This window comes from Hippoglossus hippoglossus, chromosome 14 (assembly GCF_009819705.1).
Source record: "Hippoglossus hippoglossus isolate fHipHip1 chromosome 14, fHipHip1.pri, whole genome shotgun sequence".
NCBI classification, from domain to species: Eukaryota; Metazoa; Chordata; class Actinopteri; order Pleuronectiformes; family Pleuronectidae; genus Hippoglossus; species Hippoglossus hippoglossus.
Window position 1 is genome coordinate 19,277,122 of NC_047164.1, and position 25,079 is coordinate 19,302,200.

The 25,079-nt window shown below is 43.3% G+C and overlaps 1 protein-coding gene across 3 annotated transcripts in view; it reads right to left on the reverse strand.

The window, feature by feature from the left end:
- srrm3 (serine/arginine repetitive matrix 3) overlaps window positions 1-25,079 on the reverse strand; it is a 75,602-nt gene that overhangs the window by 21,707 nt on the left and 28,816 nt on the right. For all 3 annotated transcript variants that reach the window (XM_034606186.1, XM_034606184.1, XM_034606187.1), the window contains exons 2-3: window positions 14,807-15,098; window positions 4,323-4,424 (exon numbers count right to left, since the gene is read on the reverse strand). In XM_034606186.1, coding sequence (XP_034462077.1) covers window positions 4,323-4,424; window positions 14,807-15,087 — 383 coding nt within the window. In that variant the 5' untranslated portion in view covers window positions 15,088-15,098. The remainder of the gene's footprint in view (window positions 1-4,322; window positions 4,425-14,806; window positions 15,099-25,079) is intronic.

Genomic DNA, 25,079 nt, shown 5'->3' on the forward strand with positions numbered 1-25,079 from the left:
TTGAATTTGCCATTTAAAAACAAAAAGGTTTTCTTTAGCGGCCATTTAGCTTTTTTGTCTAAGTCCCTGTAGGTCCGGGAATTAAGTGCACTGCCAAAAAGAGTAATTAACAACAACTGAAACTATCTAGTGGTGCCCATGCTTAGTAATTAGTGATAAATTAACTAATTCCCCATCCTGTCTCTAATCTCTTAAATGATGCCATGCTCCAATATGTTGGAGACATCTGTCCAGCCTGCCCGTGATCAAGACAGCGTGGATGTTGGGCAGATGAGCGAGTGTCCCTGTGCTTAATGACCCCCTGGTGAGGTAAGAGGCTCCCTAATTCAGCCACTGTCCCTGGGACCTGGCAGTGATGGACTGTGGCCAAGGCCCTCCTCGGGGTTGGGGAACAAAGTGGTGCAGCTCATTCGTATCCCCACTCAGACAGCCACTCTGAGGGCCTGGATATATTTCTATTACTGCAGAGTTATAGTTTGTTATTCTGGGGGGAGGTAGGTGGGGGTGGGATTGATTACTCCTCAGTAGGAGGGTGGGGACAAATCTAGTCAGTGCTTTGTGATGGTCATATTAAGATGAAGGATTGACAGGGCTAGGAGTTGAAGCTGAGGCCATCAATTCCGTGATCATTGGGGAAAAACCTTGATGTTCTGTATACACCCAGATTTCATATCTGCACGACAGTCGAACAGCAGATCCATATTTCTATTGAAATAAAATCTGTTTCATAATGACCAAGGTTGGTCTCAGGCATTTCATCAGATATTGAATGACTATGTAAAGCCCAGGGTCAGCGCCTCCATGGATCCTGCTCTGATTGGACAGCCTTGGTGTGTAAGCCTGAATAACTCTGAGAGGCTTTACACACTACGCTCCTTCCCCCGCTCTATGCTCCCATCCATCCTGAAGGAAATCAATTTGGGACATTGGTAAACAGAGTTATGAGCTAGTACACCCATGCTTACTGCTGGCTGTTTATTGCTAGTGTGTAGGAGTATTAAGCCACAGCTGAGGGGCCTAACCCGTCAATAATATTAGACCCTGTGGAAAAGATGGCATCGAAATAAAACCTTCCAGCGGAGCAAACTCAAACACACTGAGCACAGCAGCATGAGGTTGTGATTGTCCATTCACCTCTATTTTTAAGACTCATTGGGAAAAAAATTATAATTCATGCATGTCACATAAATTTTGCAACATCCATCAAATTCTAATAAAATACATACTGCAGGTAAAAGGAAAATTTAAAAAGGACACGAGGCAAAGAAACAGATCAGAGCCATTGTTTCAGGAAAAGTTCATACATTTATATGAAAACATGGCACGTCCATGCTTGGTGCTGGCTGCTCAGCACAGTGCTGTGATGTGAGAGTCCCCAAATTATTTACACATTAATGCTGGTGGCAGTGAGTATCAGAGTCACTTAGACCCTATAGTGCACCTTTAATGGATGTGTCTGTATTTTTAAGACTCATTTAGCAACAAAAAAAACATGCATATCACATAAGTTTGCTACATCTTTAAAAAAAACAAAGGCAAAGAAACAAATCAGAGGCATTGTTTAAGGTACATTTCATACATTCATTTGAATACAGCTTGGTACTGCCTGTTTATCACTGAGATTTAAGCTTACATAGAGCCACATTAAAGGCTGGTGTGGTTTCTGTTGTTTCTGAAAGACTTTTGAATCTTATTTGTCCCAATAGCGATCAATAAATACATTTGTCTGAAAAAATGAAAAGATCCATTGTCTGTGGCCCTCGCAGGAATAAGCAACATGACCAAATGGACCAGATGAAATGATTCACTGGTCTGTTACTAACCAATCTGCCTGCAAACACCAAAAGTCAGCTTCAGTAGTTGTCAGCCAGTGTGCGCTCATGTGTTTTGGGGTCAACGGGACGGGTTGTTCTGTATTGGTTTGCATATTTTGTCTAGGCTGCACTTGCTTGCTTTTCCAGGATGAATAACCCTAGCTTTAACTGATGTGGGGGTCCTCTGATTAATTACACATTAATGGAGGGGATTGTTTATTTGCTCATTATTGGTGGCAATGAGTATAAGAAGCCTCAGGATCAGTAAGGGCCTATAGTGCACTTTAAATCAAGGAGCCGAACCGTGGCCTAATTGAGGCATCCTTGCAATAATGCGGCAGATTCCAGCACTTCCTTTATAAAGTCAGGGAGAAAGACACTGGGCCTCTCTCAGTGTGTGTGTGTGTGTGTGTGTGTGTGTGTGTGTGTGTGTGTGTGTGTGTGTGTGTGTGTGTGTGTGTGTGTGTGTGTGTGTGTGTGTGTGTGTGTGTGTGTGTGTGTGTGTGTGTGTGCATGTGTATCTGTGTGTGTGTGCGTGTGTATCTGTGTGTGTGTGTGCGTGTGTATCTGTGTGTGTGTGCGTGTGTATCTGTGTGTGTAGGATGTGGAGGAGTGGGGGGGGAGTAACAAACTTTCAAATTACAACCTTCTTCAATTTTCCACATCAAGGCTTTTCTGCACAGGCAAAGTTGCAGTATTTGAGGCGAGTTCTAAAAATCCTAAATTGACCTGAGTCAGAAGTGCCCTTGAGAGGGAACTCGAGTGAAAAACAAAGCCAACAGAGCTTTCTGTATCTCCGTAGCGCGCTTTCTCTGGGCCGCAAATGTTTATTACGTTCATCCTGCCGTACGAAGCTGCCCTCCGCTGCTACCTCCTTCAGCCTCCCTCCTCAGTTCAGCGTGGACTAGTTAAATGTCAGACACCGGCTGAGGTGCAGGGGAGGGAGAGTCATTAGCTCCGTCTGTGAGACAGGAAGCATCCGCGTCATTACCAGTCATTAGTTCGAAGACAGCGGGTCACGTCGCCACAAACCACACTGCCTCTCCCGACCATTCACACATACAGTATGATGGACTGACTGCAGAGGGCCGCCACACCCACATCCCGCTGTTGCTGTTTCTCATGTTTTCCAGGCCTGAAATGATGGCTCTTTGTGTTTGTGTGTGTGTGTGTGTGTGTGTGTGTGTGTGTGTGTGTGTGTGTGTGTGTGTGTGTGTGTGTGTGTGTGTGTGTGTGTGTGTGTGTGTGTGTGTGTGTGTGTGTGTGGATGACGACTATATACCCGTTCATTCATTTCCATTCCTTTCATTCCATCTGTGCTTGCCTCAGATGAGACGCTCTCCCTCCCACCTCGTGCTCAAACTTACACTGCGGCTTAACGCAAAACAAATTTACAATTATCATGCCAATCTTCGGCTCATTCGCTTCCAGCAGAGTTTGGAATAAACTTTCAAATGCTCCTGATTATTTTCAAAGCACCAGGGTTTAAACAAAACCCGGTGCATTCAGCGAGGGGCATTACCAGTCAAAAGCCAAGGATTCAAATTAAAATTTATTGCACCTTTGCAATTATGGTGCATATTCTTTGGAACCGAGTGCCTGAAGACATTAGCACACTGGCAGGCCGTTTCTCAAACTCTCTCCTTCAAAATCAATTCCTTTGCATTTGTTATTTATTGCTGTCTCATTTTATTAGATTCATCTGTTATAAAACATTTAGTCATTAATAGATACAATACCGAGGTCTTTGGGTTGCTTATTAAAGTCACTGAAAATGTATTATGTGAGGCGAAGCGAGGGAGGTCAGGTGACTCACTGCATGCACACTGGGGTAAATGAATACATTATTTGGATTTGCACAGGCTCTGTACAGATGAAATACATCTTTATTTTTCTGTGTCAGGTTTTAATGTGTTTTCACCATTATCTATGCAATGCAGGACAAAGCAGGATTTGATTTTGACATTTTACAAATTTCAATTACAACGTGTTTTACATTTCAATGTGTGATTTGCTTTTATCTGCTTCCTCAGTGTCTTTGAGCACTGTTAAAAGGGCTATTCAAATAAAATGTGTCAAATAAAACAATTATTACCACTTAAAACTGAAAATCTCACATTTTAAAAAGTGCAAGAAAATGGACCAACACAGCATATGTGATTTTTGTCAGTATCTTTTATTGTTTGTCCTTGTTCCATTTCCACCTTCAACGGTTTTGCAGCTTTTATCTTGACTCCGTTTTTTTTCTTTTTCTAAATACAAATCTATACTGTATCACAGCTGCTCCTCTTCCAATATAAACATTAAAACCACTGGTGGAAATTCAGTACAACTACTCAAGTACTGTATTAAGTACAGTTTCAAGGTACTTCCACTCTACTTGTTATTTTTTATACTTCTACTCCAGTACATTTCAGAAGAGAAATATACTTTGCAGATCTAGGGGGGGGGGGGGGGGTGGACTTCCCAAGCTTCCCAGCAGTAAATAAAGTAGTGAAAATGACTTACACTGGTTGTGTGTGTGATCCTTCTCTGGTGATGACGCCCTCTTTATCCATCAGCATTTGTCTGAACGTGCTCACTTTCTGTCGAATCTCTTCTTCTGTGTACCTGAGGAGACATGAGGACAAAAGCATTAGCAAAGGAACACAGACGCTTATCAGTAGAGCGCAGACAAGGGCAACGTGAATTCTCCTCAGTGTTAACCAGAGATTGTGTGAAGACCTGTGAAGCAGCAGCGTTTAATAACGGTACCGACTGCGGCAGGGGCCCCGGATGAAGTTAATTGTCATCTGTCATAACTGCCAGATGCTCGTGTCATCTCCTGCTATCGCACAGAGACCGAACAAATGTCAAAGACTGTCATCTGACTGTTTCCTGACCAAAAATTAGACTCAGCTGAGTGATGTATATTCTCACGACTCACTGTCAACCGTTCAACCCCGGCGGGTTACTTGTTTAGGCCTGGGCTGCGTGTCATGTTTTATTCTGCAGGCGAGCGCAGTATAACTCGCTGAGTAGAGAGGAACTGAGAGGCAGTGTGAGGAGCTTTCAACGAGCTGACACAGACAGAATACGGCGAGCCGCTGCGGTGGCATATGAACAAACTTACTATCTGTGTCACAGTGCAGGTTTGTATTCAAATTTGTCTTAATGAGAAAATCTCATTTCATTTCAGGTGTATTGTGGCAGTGGGTGCAGCCGAAGAGCATCACACTGATCAGTTATACTTTAATTCATCGTAATCTCACTATGTGCGAAACATAATAAAATGTTAAATGGTAAAATTGTTTATGCATACAGATTCGGGCTACATCCCTCCCAGTCTGTTAATAAAAGAGCCTTTGACCACAAGCCTGCCACCGAAAAGGCGGTGACAGCTCTGCAAGGGATAAAGTAATAATTCAACCAGCCCGTCTGAACAAGCACAACAGAGGGAATGAAGTCAAATTTATTCTACAGATTCTCAGAGGATAGTTATGCGAGTCTGTGACAGTACATGGCCTTTTCAATGCACCGAGCGCCGAGCTGATCTCCTGATGTATTCACACCGTCTTACACCATCTCCACATTTTGCTCTGGCTGCGGTAATGTGCTGTAATGAGCTACAGAGATTCAGAAACATGACGGCGGAGAGGGGGACTGGATAGGGAGGGGAAAGGCAAAGAATTAATAAAGCTGTAAAAGTGAGGCTAGGAGCCAGACATCACAGACTTAGACTGACTGGAAGCCTCCACCATTAATGATGTACTGTAATGTTTATATCGAGTTCAACAACAAGAGCTTCATATTTAGAGAATGGCTACCAGAGTGGCATTAATCTTCCCATCCAACTGTGAGCAAGAACGTAAATAACAGCATTTTACAACTTACTCTTTAACTTTATCAGCGGCTTGTGGCAGAAAAATACTATTTCATTAGATAAGAGAAAACCAGTGAAAAAAATAATAACCTGAATAATGGGTATGAAGAAAAGTGTTTTCTACCTCCTCTATTTCATTGCTGTATATAGTATATCTATACCTTACATCACAAGATGACAGCCATGATTGCTGAACAGCTCATTCCAATACATGGCCATTAAATTAATTGTCTGCTCTCTTCTGGGCTTTCCACATGTTGGCTCCACTTATTAACACGCTCAACAGCTGCAGCTGCAGCAGAGGGTGTGACTCATGGAGGCAATTAATGTACTTTAACACCCTCAGAGTGCGACGCCTGCAATTTGCATCGGAATGTGTTCTTCTCTGAGTTATTTCTCAATCAGATTTGAACACCTAGATACTAGGTTGTCAATACAACCTTGTGTACACTGCAGACAGGAGCTGCTAATAGCTGATTCAGCACATGCTTAGTGATGGCCAAAATGCAAACAAATATAAACATAAGAAAAAAATTCTGTCTGTATTTACATAGCGCTTTTCTATAGCCTTTATGATCACTCAGAGCTCTTTACAGTACAGTTTTATACCATTCACCCATTCACAAACACATTCATGCAGTGTATATGTGCAGCACGTTCTCTACCATAAATCACACTGCTGGCACTGCCTTCAAGGGCAATTTGGGGGGTTGAAACCCCTACCTTCTGGTTAGAGAACAACCTGCTCTACCTCATGAGCCCCAGCCGCCCATCCAGTATCAGCTGGCCTGAGGTGCTGGAGCTTAAAGAAATCAAACTGAATGATCATCTTATCTTTGTATATATATACATTTGCATAGATTTGAGTGTGTGGATGTTCTTTTTGTCCCCATTAAAACAAATATAGACATAAAATTCAATTAAAAAGAATAAAAACAGGGTCAGGCTGTAGCACACAGCTATTTTTCCTGTTTAATGAGTTTGACATGGGAGCTCTATTGGGAATAGTATAGGGGAGCTGTCCATCACTCAGTGCTGAAATAAAGGCGCACTAGATTCTTTCCTTCTCTCAACAGCAGCTCGTTGCAGAACCAGTTCAATAAGATGGATTGTAAATGCACCAGTGCTCATTTTAGCATGGAAATGGCATTAATCTGAGGAGTGTTTATATTTTTCTCAGATTAAATACAGCAGCTGATATCTATGTATTCTGAGCTGGGCGCTATCAGCACACTGACAGTGCGGAGAACGAGATTAGGAGAAGTGTGATGGAGAGCTGTAACGGCTGGAAGATGGGCCAACAGAAGAGAAGCCAGCTGGTGTGACAGCACCATCAGGTCCCACTGTAAGGCAATCTCTCAGCCCAGTGGCTGTCGGCTCAGCACAATGGAGGGCATAAACACGCACTTTATATTCAGCCTTTTTCCAATGCACGACGTAGGAGCCATATACATTAGCTGCTTCCCGACAACTCTACAGCAGTTGCCGAGTGCTTTCAGCTGTCTGTTGTGGGTCGAAAACGGTGGACAATAGGTAAAACGATGAGAAGGCTCAGAGAGGATACTAGCTGTGAAAATGAATGCATTCTGGCAAAACTTGTGCCATGACTGTGGGGCTTTCTCTCTCACATTGTGCTGCTGATGATGAGGGTGTTAGCGCCTGCAGCTATCTCTGTTGCCACCACAGCTAAAGCAAAAAAGAAACGGGGTCATAACTTGTGGGGCTAAGTCCTCTGTTGACTCAGAATCACTTTCCCCTCTTTCTTCTCCACTTCTTTCTCAGTCTATTGCTCGATTCTGAAGCACAGCACAGTTTCACAGCATGAAGCGAGACAAAGTTTGTTTCTTTTTGATGATTCTAGAGTGTGTATGTTCCACACCAACACTGTTTTCTCAAAGAGTCATGGGGCTTAGAAATATGGGCCAAGAGAATCCCCCACAGCCCCTGAATGCCTGCAGGTATCTGGTGAATGGTTGGCAGGTTCACCCACAGAGATACAAATCTGTGGACTAATAGAAGTCAAAAGAATATGACCATGTTTGTGTGAGACTGAAAACTGTTTCTTTAATGATGGAAGAAAAATCCATAATGAGCTCTGAGTCATTCAGTGTAAATAGCTACATATAGGATATTGGACGGAAGCTATTAGCACAGTAAAACAGCACATCTCTCCTGTGCACATTTAATTAGCACTTCCTGCAGCTGTATAGGTAGCTGCTTTCTGCCGAACGCACCATCTGTTCAGCCCTGACACAGTGCAGAAGGGGAGCTGACTGGAGTGGTCACTCTCAGCAAAGCTCGGTAACACTGGCTTCAAATTAAAAATGAATGCTGTGCAGCAGTGCTTGTATATTTTCATTAATGTGTGCGTGTTAGTATATGTGTATGAGGTGGGAGGGTTCAGAGGCCACAGTTACCCAAGTGGAGCCAAATGAAAGCCATTTAGCCCAGGCCCAGTGCGGAGAGCATGCAAAGTCCTGGTGATTTGAACAGAGAGAGACAGCGGACATCGATCAGAGCGAGGGGCTCCCCACCACCCCAGCAATGAAAAATCACCACGATTAAAGAACTTGATTGAAGTAATTAGACAGCACCAAGCACCCACAGATTTCCCCCATTAACTCATGATCCCTGAAAATGAATAGCTGTGGCCCAGCTTACGCTGATAGTCCTCGATTTGATGAAGACGTGCCTGGCTATGTGGATGTCTGCTTGTGTCTTTGTGTGCGTGCGCGTGCTTGCGTGCGTGTGTGCGTGCGTGCGTGAGTGCGTGCGTGCGTGCGTGCGTGTGTGTGTGCTCCTCCTCAGTGCCACTGATGTCTCTGCATTTGGCGTCTGAAGAGCCTTTTTCCACAAGTCGTCCCAAGGCGCTACTGCACACCTATGAAACTCTGCAGCCATCAATCACCCTGAAAAGAGTACAGAGGCAAAGTGATGCCAATGTAGTTAAGAAGATTGAATGGTGCTGGGAACACGGCAAAGGCAAACCTGAACACCCCCACATTTCTATTTCAGGGGCAGAATTAAAAAGACCTACTCAGTGTCACAGTGAAGCTGCCACAATAGTTTAACTCTCAAGTGGAGAGGATTTTCAATTGATGCTCTCTGGAGTCATAGATTCTGTGGTAAGATAACAGGCACTAGATAGTCCAGAAAAGACAAGTCTAAGACAGAGTCCACCTTCCTCTCAGGTTGGAGATGAAAGAGCACAACAATCTGACCTCTCTGATTGCTCCTCTTCTCTAAGACCCTGTAACAACAGCATTTGAAGCTGTTTGTTTAGAATGGACTATATTGGCTTGGCAGCCCCTTCCCCCACCCCTCGCCCCCCCTTGACATTGTATACAATTGGTCATTGTTCAGGAGATTCTTTCCCCTCCAATTTTCAGTCTTATAAGAAACAGGCTTATCGTCTTATGACACAGGCTTTGGCCTACAGGAAAACCTCCATCAGAGCTGAGATAGTTATTTGCTCCAGCCTCAGAGGCTCTGAGAGCAGCTCCCTTAATAAGATCCCAGCTACTCGTGTCCTGCAATTCACAGTGTCACTGCAGATGTTACTGTGGCAGTAGGGGCTAGTTCAGAGCAATTGTAGTGATCCCAGGCCATCTCTTTCCTCTCAGACTGAATTCGCTATAAACTGTTTAATGTACAAATTCTGTTACATCCCAGTGTTATTGTGTCTTTTTTTGCACGTGCCAGGCTACACCTCCCTACTTGACTTTACAACAACACATATTTAGATTTTAATACACAACGGCACATCAAATTTTTCTGCTTGGTGAAGCAAGAACAACAATATTTTCTCACTTCCCCCTTATTATAAAAGCTCTTACCACTGGTGGCACAAACTGTTTCCTGCATACATTATTAGACAGGCCCGGTGCACAACTTTGCTGTGTGTGTGCATGCATTGTGTGGGTGCGTATGCGGCGTCCCAGCAGCCTGCAGTTTAGGCTGAGTGAGGCCATGTGAAGGGGGCTCATTAAAGAGCTGGAAAAAGACTCAGACTCCACAGGAGTGAGAACCATTATGGCTCAATTAGTGGGGAAAATGGCCTGTCTGATCCCTCGCATGCACAGCAGCCCTTGAACTTGAAATCAGTCAGTAAGTTATGCTATCAGAAGGTAGCAGAAGTTGTGTAAAAGTAGACAATGTTTAAAGTTATTAGAATATTCACAGTAAAGGTAAATACCATCTTCTTCAAAGCTACTGGAACAGATCATTCATCATGCTCCTCCAGACAGATGTCATGTATAAACGGCCCGACGTTTATATAACCTTCAGCCTGTCACAAAAAAGGGCAATGTTCCCCGCAGGCGCAGAGCCCTCAATGCTCCAGTGAATGGGGGATGCAGCCAGGTCTTCGACAGCTAAATTAACAGACTCTTTTAATTGCTGCGTCCTCTTTAATTGGCTCCCAAGGTGAGGCCATCACTCAAGACAGACTATTTATCCTGGTCTTATCTTTGGAAACGAGCTGAATCAGGGGGGTTGTGTGTCAAAGAAAGGAGGGGAGTGTCTGCCATTGCTGGCAGGGTTAGAGAGGGAGGCAGGTGTCCAAACTGCCCCCAGCCTCATCCTTCAACGTAGTCTTAGGGCGAGATCTCCCGGGTGAAGCTGAGCCCTCTGTCTTAAATCCACAAAAAATGTAAAAGAGACTCTAGCCACCATCTTAATTGTGTCTAATGTCTGGCATTGCTCTCTGTCTCTACCCCTGTGTTTCATCCCCCTGCTCTATCCCTTAATCCTGCACACATGCACACACACACTGTCATTTAAAGAGGCACATTAGAAATTGGAGAGGCAGGATGAGCTCTGCTGAGCCAGGCTGGCAAATGAGATGCTCCTTTTATTATAGCTTAACAAGATGAGTTGAGTCTGTCCGGAGCTTTAACACTCAGCTGAGTGGTCGCCGTCCTTCAAGTGCGACCGCCTGCCAGCCGAGCTCGTGCAGCCTGCGGAGGGAGTGGAGCTGGCCAGTGTGGGCGTCTGGTCCTCTTGTATTCTGTCATCATTAGCCGAGCTGCTGCCTGCCACTACACTGTTCCACTAGACTTCGTGGCTCTTTTACATGGCTCTCAAACCAGGAGCAGCTATGTCTACTCGAGGCAGGAGATGGAGTGGACCTTGACAGAAGGCAACGGAGAACCTCCTCTTATTTTTTTTTTGTAAACTCCAGCAGTTCCTTCTCAGCTTGCGTCAGCCTGGCATAGCTCAACCATTACCCTTCAGTCTTAATGAGGTCTTACTGTCTGACAAGCCCAGTCATGCTCTCTGAGGAAGGGAAGGGTTAACGAGTGGGGAGAAAAAGAAACTTTAATCCAACTCCATATTTGCGAACCTCCCTACACTATACTAAAATGATCAGCAGCACTAAAGGTGGTTCGGTCAATTATTGCGAGAAGAGAACAAAGAGAACAAATAGGAGTAGTTGTTTTTTTTCTCCAAATTTGGAAAAAACAGATCACATTCTGACATTTCATTTTGTGTCAGTCACCTGTCATATCTGGCCTCAACCAAAAGAATTCTCACTAATTGGCTTGCCCTTTATTCAATTAAATCACCCTTCTGTAATCTATCAAGGATGAGCAGGCTTTCTATCATGACAAATGTGATGTGAATAAAATGTCACTAGATATCAGCGGGACAGTGAGTTTCCTCTGTACAAACACAGAGGAATCACAGAGCTCGTCATTAATTACAGTCTCACGTAGCCGAGAGTTATCCAAGCAACAGTGTGCGTGTGTGTGTGTGTGTGTGTGTGTGTGTGTGTGTGTGTGTGTGTGTGTCTGTCTGTCTGTCTGTCTGTCTGTCTGTCTGTCTGTCTGTCATAGGTAACCTTTGGGGACACGTTTCAAACTGGAGACCAGATAACTAGGGACTGGTTGTCTAATGAGGACAAAAGTCATGCAGAAAATTGGGAAAAAGACGATTTTTGGATCAGTGGATAAGGGACAAGGTTAGGCAAGTAGTGGTTAGGGTAAGTCTCTATATTCCAAATAGTGGGTATGTCATATCAAGTAATGACAAGTGACCTATGACAATGTGTGTGTGTGTGTGTGTGTGTGTGTGTGTGTGTGTGTGTGTGTGTGTGTGTGTGTGTGTGTGTGTGTGTGTGTGTGTCTTCGGGCCTCAGACCTTCCCTAAGGTTGTAGATTGGGACCAATTGGAGTCACAAAAATTTCCACAGACATAGCCTTAAAGCAAATCAAGCTCACCCGGACATTGTACTGAAGGACATGTATCATTCTATTGAAACAGACTGAAATATGTCGACCTTAAGGTCACTATGGCAACCTCACCGATAACCATTACTTGAGGATGAGGCCATAAATGCAAAGTTCATGTGGTGACTGCAAATATGCAACATCCAAGATGAGTAAAGTATGAGTAAGTGAGATACACAATATTGTGAGGCAAAATGGCTGCTGCTGATGTGTGAAGCTCCATGTATCATATATGTGTGTGTCTGTGTACGTGTTGTGTGTTTATGAGATTTTCATCTGTGAGTGAAATTCATGTCTTTGCTGTGAGGCTGCTATACTTGTTAAAGGGATTACCAGCCTTTGTTGCTTCACCTGCTTAAACCACATCATTTTAATGTTTTTACCAAAATTCAAACATTAATTCAAAAGCTTGAATTCAGGTTATATAAGGATGTTTTATTTTAACATGAGACATTTCAGTCTTTTAAATCTTTTCTTATAATTTTGCAGGTGGAATTCCCAGCACCCTGTGGTTTCTGTCATTATCATCTGTCATTAGGAACTCCCACCATCAGCTCGGGCACAGTGTAGAGATCTCCAACATAAACAACGTCATATATCCTAACCACCTCCTCGATTCTCCACAGGCGCCCAACCATGTCATGTCACTGCAAACGGTCCAGTGAAGAGGACACGATCCTTCACTGGGATGCTAATTGTGAACACTGCCAGTTACGTTATCTGGGGCAGCTGGCCAAGCAGGAAGTACCCCGGTCTCTGCCAAAACACTCCGTGTAGTGTCCTTCACTCACTGAGCTGCTTCCTATGCTGGGACACACTTATCTTAGGACCAGTGCAAACTCCCACAGGATATTAGTTTAATAGAGTGTGACAGTGACTGTCCCTTTTTAGAATGGCTCTAGTTCCCGAAGTAAATTTCCCATTCATTTTCTCCATTAACGTTTCAGAAAATCCTTGTAAAAAGAGTATTAAGCCTGGAACCAGGCCAACCAGCTGCGAGATGAACTGTGACCATAAAACATTTGTCTTGGAGCCACACAAAATATATTGGAAAATGGAGAAAAAAAGGCAAGTGTACAAGACTGCGTACATACTTATTTTAAGTGTGAAGGAATTACACATCCCATAAACCATTGGAAATTATCCCTTTTAACAACTTCCTGTGTGCTTCTTCTGGAATTTAACCTGTTGTTAATAAAGTGTTGCAATAGGTTTTAGTTTGTGCCTTGCATGTATGTATATAGCGTTTCATATAGTGTATAGAATAGTTACCCTGTGTAGTAATGCTGAATGATCCGATCATAGCTGATCATAGAGGACTGTGGGTAGTGTAGTTATTCTTCTTGACATCACAAATAAGACTTTTTTTTTTACAGCAGTTGATATCACGTGGACTTGAGGCTTCCACAGGAGAATATGATATTGTTTCACAATCTCATAGCTTGTGCTCAGTCTACCTTGAATGGTTTCAATATCATGGCTGATAATCAAAATATCTATTCAGAAAAGTGGGATTTTTACTTCTGGAACCAAGCTGTTGAGCTCTCTTTGTGTTACATGCTATTCCCGAGCAGCATACAAATACAGTGCTTTTATTGGTAATGAAAAGAAATACTTGATTGGTTGTGACAGATCACAGCTACTGATAAAATGTCCATGCCTTGTTGCTAAAAATAGCCATAGCACCAAAGTGCCGCTGCTATGCACCATTTGCTTGCAAAACCACAACGCCTGATGTTTAGTACCCTCCTCTGCTCCCGTTTCTTCTTCCCATTACTGCAATGAAAATGACTTTTGGCAGGTAACAGATTTTGAATGTAATGTTTTGCTGCAGCTTGTGAACTCAGCACCCGTACAGGTACATACCTGTCAATGTCAAGTTCTCCCCTACGCACAGTGTTTTCATGGCTCCAACCTCCAACCAGCGCCACAGTAAGTGAATAGCAAAGAGAAGATAAACAACCTGCTGTTTCACTGCAAACGGTAATGTCACTTGACATCGAATACCCAGTGCAAAAGGAGTGTTTGCTCGCTTGTTGAAACAACATTTATTCAGTGCAACTTCAGTGTTTTTGTGCCACATTTCGGGCATCATGCAAGAACATTTTCATATTCTTATCGTACGTGAGATTTGTCCACCATCCACCACACTGAATAAACTTCTAGCAACATGCCTCTTTACTCTGAGTCGGAATGTGTGGGCTAGATTGATCATTTGCATAATCTGAGATGAAACTGCAATAGAAGTAGCAGTCTCGGTTGTTGACTATAGAACTATTTAAAATACATTAACACAGCCAGCAGCGTCGTGTCATCAGAGCAGCATTGTGCTGTAACAGAGATAATGAAGAAATGTTTTGAGATGAAGTTAAACTGCTGAGAAATGTCAGTTGTGGAGAATAGTATATTGTAGGTGAAGCTATTCTGACTGTGGGTGCAACATGAAAGAGAATGCATTGTCTCCCACTGCTAGAGCCTTAAAAGAGTTTCTGAGAGTAAAGATCTGCACGACAGAATAAAGTCGAATCTACCATTTATTTCCCCACTGTTACATCCTTATTAGAGTCTATTGGCATGAAAGTATTTTAATTTTAATGTATGATAAAAGACATATTGTTTATAGTTTTCATATAAAGTAATGCTTGTTACATCTTATTAGTGCACTGTAAAATTAAGTGTGCCCATGTTTGTTTTAGTTGTTAATTTTTATTTAAGTTGATTTCTGTTTCTTATTAAAACTTTAATGTCATTCATATTGGATTGTTGTTATAACAATGCTAATAACTATAAAGATTCTAACATGACATACCAATATATCAGTTTTAAGTGCATACATTATAGTGGTTCTTGCATGAGGCCCATTGTGTTACGGTTGTTGTTTGCTCGTCGCATCTACTTACCCCTGCTCCTCCATCATCTCCTGGAGCTCCATACATTTGAGCTCCACCCTCCTTTTCCTCTCGTGGTCCAGAATCTCTCTGTGCGGCTTCTTCACCAGGACAGGCTCTGCTTTGGGCTCCTCCTCCCCCGTACCATGCTGCCCGTCCTCAGTCGTACTTTGTAAGACTGCAGTTGGCGCAAGAGCTCCTGATCCTGCTGCTGCTCCTGCTCCGGGGGCCACCGGCTGGGCCACCCCGTTTGCACCGTCCTTAGGGGATGGCACCCTCGTTGCATCGTACATGATTACTGACTCTGTGGAGACACAGACAGAAAAAGATCAGCTGAGGAAAGAGGAGACAGAAATTGTCAGCGGAACACTGGGTACTCCTGGGGAATTTGATTTAGCCTCATTTCATGTTAACGATTTAACGTCAGATCTTTTCAAGAACTCCGTTTTGAGGGGATTTGGGTAGACATTGATTTATTACTGCACTGTTTATAGTAGTGTGAGTATTTCCTGTACACCTGGCACATATCTAATAAAATAAAACATCAAAGTAGAATATTCTTTATTTGTAAAGCCCCATGACACTTTATGGCTGAATTTTTCATTAAACCTCTCTGATCTCCGGGATCCAACTGCTGAAGATGTAAACCAAGGTTATAAACCACAGATGAACCCTCTTCGTGACAGGGTCAAGAGGAGAGGAGAGGAAGACACAAAGCAGACTAAAAAAAAAAAAAAGTCTTTGATATCATTTGACTAAATTTATTACATTGACCATGACTGCATTCCCGGCATTCTTTGTCGACCTTTCTGTTTCTGGCTCGTTTACTTGAGAAATGATGATGTGGTCATTTTTTTGTGAAAAAAAAAAGTGTATGTTACAAGTAATGCATGGACTGGGTTCTGATTTAGATGGATGGTCCTGTTAAGACCGGCGTAGATCAAGCGAGAAGAATGGGAAGACCTTCACGTGCCCACGAGCCTCGACTGCTCAACCCTGCTCCCTCTGCAACGAATGACTTCATTTTTCAGAACGTAGCCTGAGAAGCCACGCTGAGGCACTTCATCACTGTCACGTATGGAGATAGAATGATACTGAGGCTGGATGAGCAAAACTCTGCAACTACAATTACATCTGCTCCCAACTCATCTTATCGCTGTGAGTGTGGGCAGCTCAGGCCGACCGTCTCCATTTGAGCTGGTTCTGACTCTCGTTGACTGGTTATCAGGCCTGTGCTTGTTTTTGAAGTGCTGCGAGCTGGTAAACGAGCCGTGGATGTGTGCGCAGCTACGCGGCTCTCGGCTGACAGAACAGGTGGCAGGACAGCAGGAGGTATTATCACTGAATCTATAATACAGAAAATCAGCACTTGATATTCCATGACAGCAATCCCTCATCTGCACACGGCTGTCTGTAGAGGATTCTGGAGAGAAAAGCACTTGTCTATCAAAAGGGACTTTCAGGTAGACACAAGGGACATGAAGGAGCTCTGTATGAGCTCGGAAGAAAGTCCACATGTTTGCAAAACCTGGTGACAGTTTTCAACTTCAACAGAAAAACAACTGAACATGACAGGAATGTATAATACACAGAATAATAGGAAGAAAACTGAGAAGAAACGCAACAAAACAAATCAAGAGGAAAAGTGAAATCAAACAAAACAATCAACCAGGACTTAAAAAGTATATTTATCTGTGTGATCCCTGAGAGTCATTTTTATGCTCCTTTCCCACTCATACATCATTCCTGAATACGGCCTAACAAGACTCCACTCAACACCATTTGTAATTATGACAGAACGTTACCAAAGTAAACGGGTTGTTGGTGAGGAATTCAACATCGCAGTTTTCAAAGCACAATTGAATTATTTATCTGAGGGATTTTGGAAAGAAAAAGCGAGGCCACTTTGAGTAAAAGACGAAAGTGTCTCCACACCCGTATTGTAAAACTGCAAAGAATAATCTATATCTCAAAGTTTGAGTGTGTTAGAAATCCATGATTTCATTCATAATTTTAAAGTGCATCTCCTCATCTTAAGAAGGGATGGGGAATTAAGTTTTTGTTGTATTGAACAATAGTTTGAAATATTGAATAACTTGTTGATGGAAGGGAAATCATAAAAAGCTTGTTTGGTTCAAAAATCACAGCCCGACATTTTTCTTTCAACACTGGATTGTTGAAAGCCTGTCAAAGTCGTTCCACTTGCTTGATAAGACCTCATTAGCGTTTCATTATAACTGTAGCATTCATAATATACCTCTTGTCTTTCATTTTAATGTAATTAGACCAGCTTGTCCAGCTCTGGATCTTTCAGTCAGAGGGGAGGACCACGATTAATCTTGTTCGTGCTGGACATCATGTCTTGGCCTCTTGGTCGCTCCAGGCAACAAACCTCATGATCTTCACCATATGCAACCGGCAGAACATAAGAAGCTCGTTTGATACTGGGCTGTAACGAGCATAAATAAAAAGAAGATATCATCTGAAACAATCTGCAAGGACCCTCCCATCGCAAATGAGATTCTCCACATAGCCAGATGTGGAGAGTCTGGAGCTGCAGGCCATGCGCCAGTCTGTGTTAAACGGCTGCTGTAAATATCCAGCCATCTCATTACACTAATTCATCATTCACAGTCATTCCTTTTGTTCCCAAGAGGGGGGTGGGGCGTGCAAAAATCTGTTCTCTTTCAAGTTAAAACAACTAAATCATTTAATTGTGTAATGAATAAAAATCAGAGCATAAAGGGAGACTTGACAGAGAGCTGATAAGGAGGCTGAGCATCCAGTTAATTGAGTGAGAGTCCTCTACAGGGACTGAAGGTTATCTCCTATAATGATGGTGGCACCACCCTCATCTGTTAGTATTGCGAGGGTGTGTAAGAGCGTCACGTCCCGACAGACACCGGTTGTAAGTGTCACCATCAGTTATTTCAAATCACAAACAGATAATGTGACAATGAATATTCAATATTCCATTTTGGATCAGTGACACTGATTGCTGTTAGAAGGAAAAGAGCCATCAGTTCACGGCCTCTCTCCACTGAGTGAAAGGAGATTGTTCCTGTTGTCTGTTTCCAACCTTTGCACATGCTTTCCTGTGCTGTCTCCTTAATTGGATGCTGCCGCTGCAGAATTGCCGGCGGTGCTGGCTCTGCAGCCCCGTGTCCTGCTGACATCACACCCTATACAAACGCAACAAGCCGGTGGTGTGAAATGACAGCCAATCAGAGTAAGAGCTTGGAGATACGCGCAAAAATGTTGAGGGGTTGCTGTAATTTCCGCACGAGCATCCCAATCTCTCGATTACACTGTCGCTAGTAGCCCACGCAGGGTCGACTTATCTGGAACATGCAGTAAATGGATCACACACTTAATGCTCAGTTAATAACAATAACATTCTCTGTGCCCACTCGGTGAAAACAAATCTTAATCTCATTAGCGATCTAATGTTGCATTAGGCCAGTGGGACATTAGCGAGGGGGTTGGTCTGGACTTGAACCACAGTGTCATTATATTGATTTCCTTATTTATTTTTTTACTTTTCACTACATAAACCCATTGTGAGTTGGCAGCAACACACGTACACTGATGAATATGAATGCAGTCATTGTCAATTGTATTGACAAGGGAAGAATTAAGCTGTGTCGCTTCTACATATGGATTAGCTCCAACAAAGATGGTGAAAATATTCAGCTCACTCTCCGACAGTATGTTTTCTGCGTCTGATTACATAAACACAGAGAATAGTAAATGTAAACAGCAGGGCCCTCTCCGTACACAACATGACCATCTGCGCATTCAGTGTTGACAGACCTTTACATGGAAATGCTGCAGACAGAGCATTGTATGCACAACTAGGACAGAGACCGAACAGAGTCTTAAGACTAGATGTGAATTCTTCATTCTAAAATAAACATTCTTTGCAGTCATCAATGAATATTGTAGTGATAGTGGCTGACTACAATCTGCACTTGTTAGCAGGAAAATTCAGCCCACATTGATTTCACTTCATCCATACCACTGACATAACATCAATATGGAAGCTAAAAATGTCTCTTAAGAACGGCAACAATCCAGCTGCAGGAATAAATTTAGACCCGTCTTATTGTTTTATCATGATTAATTTAAATCTATTGATGGGTAAAGGAGTTAACTGCAATTAGAGTGGAAATATGAATACAACAGTATGATGCATGTTAGTTATGTTTAAGCGGATTCCATTTCAGCTGCTACACTACAGAGGAAATAAAGCAGAAATGTGAGTCTGGTCTCCTCGAAGGCCATGTTCCTCAGTAAAAGCCAACTCCCTCTTCCTCTCTGACCTTTTGCCCCTCTCTCATAGCATGGCAGGTCACTCTGTGTTGTGCACAAAGGCTCAAATGATTGGATCTCACTCTGTGGTGGCTGCACCTCTTCCATGATTGAAGGGTGGCAGTAACAGGGGGCCTGACCTTGACTGAGATTGGCAGAGAGAAGCTGAAATAAACTTCCTGGGTGGCTTTTCTCTAAAAGTTTTTTTTTTCAACCCGCTGTGAAAAGAGAACTATTCTGAGTCAAGGTGTAGGTGTTCTGGATCTACTTTGTGTGCACATGTCTTAGTAAGACCTGACTGTACTCCTCCCTCTGTCTCCCATCCTCCGCTTTCCATCACACCTTTCTGCCAAAATAATCTGGCCCTTGGCTGGAAGCTCCTGTTATGTTTTTAGCTCTTTGGCACACAGGATGTGTTCAGCTCTCCCAAGGTCAGCCCTCTTCATTCCAGGCACGTTGGATTGCTGTTGGGTGCCGGGAAACAAGCAGCCTCAACTTTTTTTTTTCTTTTTTGTTTAATGGTAGTTGGATGGATGGTGCATACAAAATAAGCAGCAGAGGAAAAAGGAAACAGTCCTGCACGATGGCCTTGTTTGATGTTTAGATGAGAAATCAAAAATTTGGCTGATGTGATTTCTTATTCACTGAAGTTTTTCACCTGCACAACAAGTCAAAAGCAACATAAGACAACTGCAACACGGTGGCGTTGTCATCCGCTGTAGTTGCTGAGTTCAGGGCCGCGGCCAGCTGGCGGTCAGCTGGCGGTCAGCTCCGACAGAGTCGAGAGTATCATAATGAGGATTTCTTCAAGGCGGATCATTGCCAGTTCTTCCGAGGTCATCTTTTTGTTTCTTTACTACTTTTTACTTATAAAAAACTTGTAATTTGTCCTACTGTCCGCTCATATCCTGCCACAGCCATCTCTCGCTGATTTGCACAGCAAGAGATGCTGCTTCGTTTTCACATCCATTACTTCGCTGCAGACAATAAGCTGCTTGCTGATTTTTTTAAATAGGGGCCACAACAATGTTTTGGTTGGTCTTGTTGGTGTTGTTCCTCCTTCTAAACCAGCAAAGAGTTGGTGCCAACCTGGAACCACTGGCTGCGAAAAGCCTTGTTAGACCAGACGGGACTTAATACTAGAAGACAGACTTGTCTCATCAAACAGCTGCTCTGAGTTGGTGACTTCGTGCCCAGGCACAGGCTGCCATTCAGCTGACTTCATTAAAGAGACATGAGGTAAGTCCGAGAAGGAGTTAAGAACTTCACTCACTTTTTCTGATGGTGCTTTGGGAGCTGCAGCACAGAGTGAAATTGGAGTGTGGCTTCAGTTGAGAGAGATTTCTACTCTATGGGTGAGAAAGAGGGAGGGCTAAAAAAGGGAGGGGGTGACTGCAGGAGCCTGGTTGATGCTTCTGCGCTAAAGAAACATTTAGAAACTGGAAACATTCTTCTTTCAGAAGTAAAGACGATGTATAGAGCCACCGGTAAGAGCCACTCTGGTGCTAAGCAAAAAAACACAAAGAGGGTGACAACATCTTATGTCAACACACTCTGAAATAATGAGATGGGTGACAGAGATCCAGAGAAAGTTAAAGAGAAGTGAGGAGGTGGCAGGAAATGTTTTGCCTCTGGTGAAGAGGCATCGTTGGGAATCTCAGAGACAGACTGTGACAGAAATAAACCACCCCCTGTCCCATTTTCACCTCAGAAAGCATTCTGTGCGTCACCTCAAGAGGACAACTGACGCTTTATGACATCTGGGCCCGTTCTGGCAACGCAGTTCAGCTGCGGGTTAACAAGCTGGAAGAATACACACTCGACCTCAAAACAGGGCTTTGAATATTTTGCCCTACTTTGTTTTCCGCAGGGATCAAACATTGCTGTTTTTTTAATCTCTCCTTCAGCAGGTTTGCGTCGGCTCCAGCGGACTTATGGCACAACAACACTCGCAGTGCTGAAACTCACTGTGTTGCCATGCGCGGTGTCTCTCAGGGGGAGAAATGATTAGCACAGGACTTCCTCTGATGCGATTAGAGGGGTCACTGGCAGGGGAGAGAGGGGCTCAGGCCTGTGGGTCTGACTCACCCCTCTTCCAGTACACTGCACAACCACAGTGCCTCTTCTTCACTGCAAACACTCAGTAGAGTTCGACGGAAGGGCAAGGATGAAGCTGGTTATGTAGGATCATTGATACCAATCATCTATAACCATCTCTCTGGTCCGATCAAATATGTACAATCGGCAGCAGGGGAAACTTTAGTATCGCACATTTGGACCTAAACAAGTTTGTAACATGAGCTCACACTTTGACCATCTTAACCTAGATGCTTAAGATAAATTAAGAGTTGATCCTGGGCTTTAGTCAGCAGGATGTGTGAGCAGTATCAAGCTTCTTTGCGTCTTTATCCTCTCAAACAACCAGAAGACACACGTCTCCAGCACATTGCATTTACCCAGCGGGTAGAAAAATGTGGGAACCATAGATTCCTATTCAACAGAGACGCATGAGCTCATGATGCTAACAGTATGCAAAACACCTGTCTAACTAAATAGGTTTGCTCTACTAAAAGCCGCGCTGCACGTGACGTCTCTACAGCATTTGAAGCCAAGTCTTCTGCACAGCCACAAATCTGCCACACAGCCCCTTTAATTAGAGAATATAACCCCGCTGTCCCTGGAGTACAATTTACATTAAAGTGAGCAGATCTCATTAAAAGTGCAGCCTGACTTTTACACTCAGAGCCACGCGAGGGGCTGAAGACAAAACTTAGATGAGTTTCAAAACAAAAAGCCCATGATTTTCTTTAGATATCATTTCAGTATATAGCCCATATGAAGTGTATTGATGGTTTCAGCCTCCATCATGTGTCTTCGCTTACTCAGCAGATACAGCTCCAGATGCACTTCCGGTTTTCATCAACTGCTTTGGCCTTTGCTCTGCTATTTAAAGCCTCAATATTCTTTTAGCCAGCAAAGCAGGTTTTCTGATACTGCCACAGTGTGCCGGGGAGAGAAGTGAAAACCTGGCTGCAACATCATATTGTGTTGTGCTGAAAACCTCTTTCCAAACCCAGTTTGAGTCTTATTGCATTTTGTGAAGGAGAAGCAGAAAGGGCAATACATACATCCCCATTTTCTTTTTTGAGCACAACTCAAGGAGGATAAATGATGTTAGGGAAACTGTAATAAAACTTCTCCATGTGACTCATCTTAGAGGAGACAGTGGATTTTACTTTATAAAAGTAATTTTCCAAGGATAGAGTACAATAGTTTTCCTCAACTTCGTATTTCCGTCGAGATCTCTGATCTTGCGGGATGTCAGAGAATCATCTGCAGATTCGCCGGCCTCGTGCTCTCTGTCCAAAGCAACCTTCCATTTTAGAATTTATCAAATGTCCAGCAGACATGCTCAGTCTAAATTAGCTCATCACCATACCAGCGCGTGCCTCTGTCAGTGGCTGCTGTGCCCTCACAAATCTAAAGCCCATCTTCCAAAAGCATTATTATAAATTGAAAGATTTTTCCTCTTCTGCACTGAAATTATTCCCCATCGGCTGATTTCACTTCTTGACAAAATCCTTCAGCTACAATTATTCGTCAATAAATATTTCCATGAATTATCGCCATCCTGTGTGATAATGATCAAAATTAACTGCAACTTCAGGCTTGACAGAACCAGAAATTTTGAATATGGGTTTTCTGAAGAGGCAAAGCATGTCGGAGCGCTTCATTTCACAGTCAGCTTCAAAGAAGAAAAAAGAAAATCTAATTTAAAAAGTTAGTAGAACCAGAGTGCACTGGGTATAGAGAGGCTTAAAAGTGGTAGAGGTTGCTTCTTGCTCAAGGGTCACTGGGGAGTCATCAGAGATACAGTCTGAGCAGCAACGTTTACAGCCCAGAGGTTTTCAGACTTCTAGACAACTGGCAGTTACTGGCAGTTACAAGTTACTGTGAGGTGAAAGGAGGCAATTGAGGCATTTTAAAACACTCGCTGCAAATCGTGTCGAAAACGGTGCTTCTCTTGTGAGCGATATGTGCTTCTAATTTGAACACAAAGACACATGATATATTTTTGGATATTGTTCTTTTGAATGTCCATTAAGAATTAATAGATCTGTTAGGAAATCCTAGAAGAGAGAGGCTCTCATAACATTTCAGAGAATCATCATGTTTTTAAGTACTTCAGCATTAACAGTAATCCAGATTAAACGTGCATCCATATTAATTTTTTCATGTGCAACTGTTCATATTTTTTTTATTCTACCCAGACTAAGAATGTCCAATCCACACGGTTCTTATATTCCTGAGCACTGACTCTGTCCTCTATCGATGCATGTACGGTGATTTACACTCTGTTCGACATAACAGACAAAAAAAGACAACCATTTAAAATAACATCCTATGACAGAGCTATTTCCCTCCAGGGTGCAATTGTCTTGATTTTGTCAGAGGCATGGACCACGGTGGCAGACTTTAAAAACCACTGACATGGAGAAACCAACACTCCCGACACGCGGTGGGCTTTGCATTTGAAAATTCAGTGAAGAGTTCTCATTACTACATGCTTTAGCACCGTGTGCAATGAAGACATTAGAAGACACACGATATTGACATGGATGAAATCTTCCTCTTATCCAGCTGCCTAGCCAGTCAAAGAGAGCGTTGGCTGAACAGAGCCAGCGCCTGCAGCAGCCTGAAGGTAATCTCCAGACTGCTGCGGCACAGAAATGAGGCTGTCCTCTTTTTCCACCTGCCACTGCTGCTCTTTAATTGACACAGCACTCTGGGAGCACAGAGCGATCAGCTCCCTGATCTAAAGTGATGCCTGTCAGTTAGCGGCAGCCGTTCATTCCCTGACTGCGATCACCCTTGAACTGCAGGGAAAAGCACCTTCACTTCTTCCAGCGCAGCACCCAGCTCCCATCCCACATAACAGCCACCTTCTCCCCAGGATAGCAAAACAACAGCAACAACAAAAATCTCTGGAAACTTTCAGACGATGCCCATTTTCCTTTCCCACCGGAACAAAACTTGTCAGGAGTTTACAGAGGTTTTGTTTTGCTCAGTGCAGCCAAAGGGTTGATTGTGTGCTGCCTACACCTTCCCAGCAGCCAGCGGCCCTCCACTGCCGTCACGCAGCTTTATGCATAACAAAACTCATGCAGGATGATGAGTCATGAGCTCAAACCGCAGCCTAATTACACTGGGGACTCGGGCTCTCTGTCACTTAGCTCCAGGCCAATGAACCAAATGATTTTGTTATTAGTTCCCTGCCAGCTCACACCCAGTTTTGTTTGTTTTAGTTCTCATGTTCAACCCAAATGTTTCTAACTGACAAACTGTTCAGTTGTAGTGATCAGCGTGAGTTGTAGTGATCAGCGTGATCACCAGCTGATCTGACCCTCACCAGGTAATCTCCAACACATAGATTTATTTAGTAGAATTATGTACTTGTGAACTGGTTTCATTCTCTGTTGACATTTTTTTAATTCTTGGTCTTGGTGTTTTCAGACATGAACTCTGGAGAATGTTCACATAATTGGGTCAGGATTTACCCCAGAGTTTGCCTTTCACAACGCAGCAACTCAGACGCATTCAAAACGTCACAGCAATCTTCTGAGCATTCAGGTGAGGGGGGGGTGCAGCAACCAAAGGCAGGACATAACTTAAAAAATTCTGCTGTGAAAATCACATTGTTTTTGTTTTGTTCACAGCACATTGACACCAGTGTCTTATCACCAGAACCTCTCTTGACATTATCGTCTGTGTCTTCGCTTTTTCATCCGGAGATACATCTGTCACGTCTTAAAAACGTCCCCTACACGTCCACTCACTCACAGGGAATCCCGTGGTTGGATCTCCTGGTTTGTTCTCACATGCATGAGCTAATTTGGACATTGTCAGGGTTTTTTAATAGGGAGCTGGCTGGAAAAACCTGCACCCTCGAACTGACAAAGGAAAGGCAAGGAAG